The sequence below is a fragment of the Lolium rigidum genome, chromosome 2 (assembly GCF_022539505.1).
Source record: "Lolium rigidum isolate FL_2022 chromosome 2, APGP_CSIRO_Lrig_0.1, whole genome shotgun sequence".
Classification (NCBI taxonomy): domain Eukaryota; kingdom Viridiplantae; phylum Streptophyta; class Magnoliopsida; order Poales; family Poaceae; genus Lolium; species Lolium rigidum.
The window spans coordinates 50,315,879-50,321,878 of NC_061509.1; the positions used below are offsets into that span (position 1 = coordinate 50,315,879).

General features: G+C 43.9%; 1 protein-coding gene across 1 annotated transcript; it reads left to right on the forward strand.

Annotated features, from left to right (window-relative positions):
* Window positions 1-549: 549 nt before the first annotated feature.
* On the forward strand, window positions 550-1,733 carry LOC124686414 (1,4-dihydroxy-2-naphthoyl-CoA thioesterase 1-like). The gene is made up of 2 exons (XM_047220361.1): window positions 550-1,123; window positions 1,222-1,733. The coding sequence occupies exons 1-2, from the start codon at window positions 812-814 to the stop codon at window positions 1,411-1,413; spliced, it is 504 nt and encodes a 167-aa protein (XP_047076317.1). The 5' UTR covers window positions 550-811; the 3' UTR covers window positions 1,414-1,733.
* The last annotated feature ends 4,267 nt before the right edge of the window (window positions 1,734-6,000 follow it).

Consider the following 6,000-nt stretch of genomic DNA (forward strand, 5'->3'; position numbering starts at 1 on the left):
GCAACAAATAGTGTATTTAGCTAATAAGAATAAGAACCTAAAGTCAGTCTAGAAGTCGTATATTTTAATTTTACTAGTTGAATGTATGTGTGTTGCCACAAGTCCTCATTTTTTACTGCATGGTAAAGTGTGCGTTACTATGCAATAAAAATATTAACTTGGAAGTTTTCTTCTTTTCTTTTTGTTGACTGGTGAAACGTGGAAGTTATCTGTCAAACACTAGGAGAGTGTCGTTTTGAAAAAAAAAACAGTAGGAGAGTGTCTTTGTCCTTTTGGTGGGGCTGTGGGCTGATGGGCCGGGAGAAGATGATTTAAACGCAGGGCCAGGTGGTGGCGGGACAGGAATGCTAGGCGGGCTCGCTCTGAAATGAAACATCCTGTATCGGCATTGTGGCTGAGCCCATGTATAGCGGCTGAGCTGAGCCGCGCAAGTGGGCGAGTATAGTACTACAGTAGGATACCTAAAAAAAAAGTAGTACAGTGGAGACTCGGAGATAAGATCCATTTGTCAGTGAACACCTTGCACCTTGCATTGCCCCACACGCCAACTACTAGAAGTTGAGAACCAACAAAAGGCAATAATATGACAAATTCGACGATTAGGACATTAGATGGATAGACGACGATGATCCAACTACCATACACTACAGTCCTAATCCTAATTATTGCGCCGTGTCTCGCTCTCTGCGTGGCTGGTTCTTAATTCTCCCGAGCTAGCTACCACCGCCAACAACCTCGATTGATCATCCGTCCAGGTCCATCCATCAAGGAAGAAGGGTAGCTAGGGAGCTTCAGGCTTCAGCCGGCAGGCATGACGAAGCCGGACACGGCGGAGCTGGACCCGGTGATGCACGCGATGGGGTTCGAGCTGGACACCGTGTCCCCGTCGCTGCTCGCCGGCCGGCTCCCCGTCACGACGCGGTGCTGCCAGCCCTTCCGGGTGCTCCACGGCGGCGTGTCGGCGATGATCTCCGAGGGCCTGGCCAGCATGGGCGCCCACATGGCCTCCGGGTTCCGCCGCGTCGCCGGGGTGCACCTCAGCATCAACCACTTCCGCAGCGCCGCCGTCGGGGACCTCGTGCACGCGCGCGCCGTCCCAGTACACATCGGCCGCTCCACGCAGGTACTTATCGTGATTCAGCAACCTCCAGACCTGTATGTGTTGGATTACTGAACTCTGCAAGATAACATGAATCGATCGTTGGTGGAATGATTTTGAAGGTCTGGGAGGTGAAGCTGTGGAAGGTGGACCCTGAGTCGCCGGAGAAGAAGACGCAGATCGCTGAGTCCAGGGTGACGCTGCTCTGCAACCTGCCCGTGCCGGAGAACCTCCACCACGCCGGCGACAAGCTGAAGAAGTACGTCACTGACGCTGGGCCTGCAGCTCCGGCTCCTCCAACCAGCAAACTGTAACGAAGTATCGATCGCGATGATCGACCCTGACGCTGAACATTTTATTTTGACCTCGATTGGGGTAAAATTAAACTCTATGCAAGTCAATGATCGACTCGATTGCAGAGCTGTGTGAAGCGTGTGCTCTGTTCTGTTCGTCGAACTCAATAATATCTCCTTCTTTTATCTGTAGTTGATCCGATATATCTGGCGTCGATCGTGCATACATGATACATGATTATCTTCTTGGTTTAAGAATTGATTAGTTGGAGGATACAAGAGTAGCTAGCACGATCAGCATGGTAGAGAATCAAAATATGGCTATGGCTTTGAGACGCCAACCAGAGACAGCACCTTGGAGGAGCACCTTGGAGGACTGGTTAGGGGCCTCCGATAGGGAACGTTTCGATGGCTTTGTCTGCATGACTGGGTCTGCCCTCTGGAAGAACGGAAACACGGGGTGTTTCAATAACACCAATCGCCAACGGTCCGCACCTGCTCTTGTTGACCAATTCTTGATGAGTGTAAGTTGGTGTCTCCGGACTTACGGCTAGCAGTAGGAGTGGGAGTAGGAGTGCTAGATAACGGATGAGATAGTAGCCCGTGTGAGTTGTGTTGGAGCTAGTTCTTGGTTCCCTTTGTTTGCATCTAGAACCACTCTTGTAATTAACCTTTATCTTCTATAAAATTTTACACCTTTTTCTATTTTTCAGCTAGCTGAAATTGCAATTCGTCTCAAGTCAGATCCTGGTCCGTCTGTCCTAGTCAGTTGGTGCGAATCTTGATGCCTCCTACCTTCAGTCCTGGGTTGTTCTGACTTACATGAGCGGTTTTTTCTTGTCCTTTTGGTTCACCCGAACCGTTTCTTTTGCCTTGTGTTGGGTTCATCAGTGCCTCTTTTATCACGTCTTCTTCATTTCTCCAACAAACAATGTCCCAGGCATGAAGAGGGAGAACAAGGTCAGGAGGGGCTTTGCTGGGGGCTCCCTCGGCGGAACTAGAATGGTACTACGAGGGAGGTCACCGGACGGAGGAGGGCGGATGGGTCCTGGAGGAGGCTGATGGCTGAGGTTCTCCCATGGCGGCGCAGAGCTGCTTTCGAGGATGCGGAAGGAGCAGGCGCCAACGACCGGTCAGATCCGTGCTTGTCTCCTCTTTCTATTCTTCGCCGCACTTGGTGTAAGTCGCCGCGGGCGCCCTTGATTCTGTTTGTGCGCCCTTCTTGCCTCGTATGCTCGTCTGGATTAATTCCTAGGGGTGTTGTGTGGTTCATATTCATTTTAATTGCTATCAGTATAATTTGTATCTAAGCTTGTGAACAGTTTGCTTTGAACTAGTTTGAATGGGTTGGTTCACTAATGTAGTTTGGTTTAATCTGGACTTTATCTCTTAGTGGATTAGTCCGGTTCAGCCTGAGCATGTAGAAATTGGCCTCAAATTGTTTCAGATTGGAGTCTAAAATAGTTAGCTTCAGGCATTCGGCCAGGTGATCAGCTTGTAGGTGCTAGGGTCAGGGGGCCGCCGCTATGCATCTCTACCTCTCCTTGATCCCCGGCCAGCATGCTAACAAAGACTATCTCCTGCGACACTTCCGTTGGCCCGAGCTCTATCTCCCGCTACTAGGGCGCTGAATTCTATCTATGTCATGCTTCTCTACCTCTCTATGGCTGGATTGATCATCATGCATATGGCCCTTTTAGGGCTAATCAGTTGTTGTTTTTCTCTGTCCAGTATTTCTATGATGGGCGAGTTTCGTGCATTGATCAAGATCAAACAGTGTATTGTTTGTATTTCTACCCTGAATTGTTTCACCTTGTGGGTACTAAACTGTTTGTTACTTGATCATGAGATAATTCACAACTATATTTAACCATATACTCTTAACTGAATCAATTGGTCATATTCTTCCCGAAGTTCACACCTTGTGCATTGTTGTCAGATTTCTACCTTAATTTTACAGCTTGTGAACTATAATCTTTCAGTGAGTCGATCATGAGCTAATTCAAAATTTTCTTTTACCCTGAAACACCCTTGACTGAATCAAGTGGTTGGGCTCTCATTTGGATGTTTTCGCCTATCCTAGATCATACTCTTCTGCGTTTACCATTCTAAAAATATGGATTATCCATGTTAAGTAATGTTTGGTAAATCAAAGCCAATAGAATCTACTTTTTTTTGGCATATGTGAAAGTTCTCATTTGTTTTCATTCTACTAGCAGATGAAGTGTAGTTTAGCATCGTAGGTTCCATGTGAATTCTTTTTCCCGCAAATCTATCAAGGAAATGTTTGCTTGGTTGTACTGTGAATTATATTTCCATGTAGCAACATCTCACGTGCAAACAAAGATTCCTTTTGGCATTTTTTATGCAAGCAGCTTTTGCTTGGATTTTTCACTGAGAGATGGTAATTTTTTTTTTGTTATAATCACTCATTATACCATAGCTAACCTACGTCACGGAGGTCTATTGTCCTCTCCTTTTTCTGCTATGTACTTTCAGTAGGATAGGCTTTTCAACCTATGTACTAATTTCTCAGGCCTGCTATATGCCGTTGAGAACATGTGTAAATATTTGTGTGTTTTATGGTGTATCTTAGGTACAGATGAATACGGGTGCATTGTTGAATCTGTGTTTTTATTCTCCCGTTTTTTCACTTGAACAGTGTTTTGCAATCTTTGCTGCTCTCCATACGTCTATTCTTCCTGCTACCTATAAGTGGTTACATGCAGTGGCCTCATGTGGCCATAGAAGCCCATGAATTTGAAGGCCAGAATGCTTACTTTTATCGCACCTCTCACTGAGTGAGCAAATGACAGTATGATCGTTCTTGCTACTTCCTTATGGATTTGTATTTTCTGAACGCTCTGTGCCACTTTGTTATAAAATTTGTATGAGCTGTATCTAAACTTTATAGCTATGTGGACGGTCTAGCAAAGCTACGGCATCTGCTAAAGCTCTAGGTGAAAATGGGGCAGCTACTTCTGTTTATATCACTCAATTTTCAGTTATTTAACTCAATTTCTCTCTTTCGCCAGTCACATCATTACTCTTCGGTTTTCATTTCTCTCCTTCAATCTCCGCTTTTATTATTGTTAGTCTTTCTCTTTTTTTCTTTGTTCATTATTTTAGTCTCTTTTCTCACTATCTCAGTTTAATTTGCTCAATCTTATTTTCTTAGTCTCAACTTTCTCTTTCTTCAGCCTCCAATTTTCAGTATTTCTCATTTCTTGGTTCTTTGATTTTTCTCCAGTCTTAGTATTTCATTCTCTCTGTCTCTTTCATTTTCTCAGTTTTTCTTTCACTTTTTTCTTGTTTTTTTACTCTTTCCTCAGTCCTAGTATTTTAATTTTATTTTTTATTTCTAAGATGTCTCTTTCTTCTTCATTTATCTCAGTTTCTCTCTCTCATTGTCAGTCACATCATTATTTCTTCATTCTTCATTTTCTCCCTCTTTCCACGCTTTCTTCAGTAATTCATTCTCTGTGATTTGTTCTCATTCTTGGTTCTCCTTTCACTCTTCTTTTAGTTTTTGTGACTCTTTCTTCAGTCTTAGTATTTCTTCTCAGTTGTTTCACTTATCTTCATTATTTCAGTTTCTTATTTCTTCATCTTCAAGATGTCTCTTTCTTTATTTATCTCAGGTCCCCCTATCCCTAGTCATATCATTCTTACTTTCTATATTTGCTCAATCCTTAGTATTCCCAAAAATGCAGATGCTCTCTTTTGGTGTCATTCACAGTTTAGCAGGTGGCTATGTTAAGGTGGAGCAATTAATTTGAGTGGAGCAGCAGGTGTATCGCCCTCGTATTTGCTCAATCCTTACTATTCCCAAAAATGCAGATGCTCTCTTTTGGTGTCAATCACAGTTTAGCAAGTGGTTATGTCAAGGTGGAGCAATTTGAGTGGAGCAGCCGGTGTATTGCCCTAGTATGTTGTTTATTTGGTTCCATTTTTTACTCAAGGTATCATTCTCTACCTAGACCTACTTTTTATTCTAATGCGTAACACATATCACTGCAGCTCTATTCCTGGAGTGGTGTGACTTGCTGCTCATGTTCCTCGACAGTTCAGTGACGACAACTTCCTTCTCAACAACATCACCTGCTGCTCCTCCCGAAGAACAGAACGTCTTGAAGCTGCCGATTATTCTGCTTCATCTTCTGTTGTTATTTCCTTGGTGACTAACTTCACTACGTCCCGGTCTTCTTCTATGTCGATCCTCTGTGTTGCTCCTGAAATTCGTGTGAAGTAGTATCATGTGATGTTATTTTGTTCAGTTATGAGACTTGTGCTTGTTTCCATACTGTTTTTTGAGAATTTGACAATGGTATTACCAATTTACTTTCATCCCAGTCTCTGAATGTTTGCTAGTGCTGCACTTTATCATTCCTTAGCGTGGATGATCTTGTATTTTGCTTTTTGAAAGAACGGGCCGAGAAGTACAAGCCCCTGGTTTTCTTTTCCTTTTGTAAGGCCTAGAAATACCTAGATGCACATGTGGTGTGTGTAAATTAGCCCATGTTTTGATTTCTTCGAGGGTGCCACGCACGGAGATTAGTTCGGGAGCTAGGCCCGTCACGATTAAAAAACCGGATAAAAACCAGACTG

Coding starts and splice junctions, on each gene's coding strand:
- LOC124686414 (XM_047220361.1), top strand. CDS start 812: ATGACGAAGCCGGACACGGCGGAGCTGGACCCGGTGATGCACGCGATG. Junction 1,124..1,221: donor ACATCGGCCGCTCCACGCAG/GTACTTATCGTG, acceptor ATGATTTTGAAG/GTCTGGGAGGTGAAGCTGTG.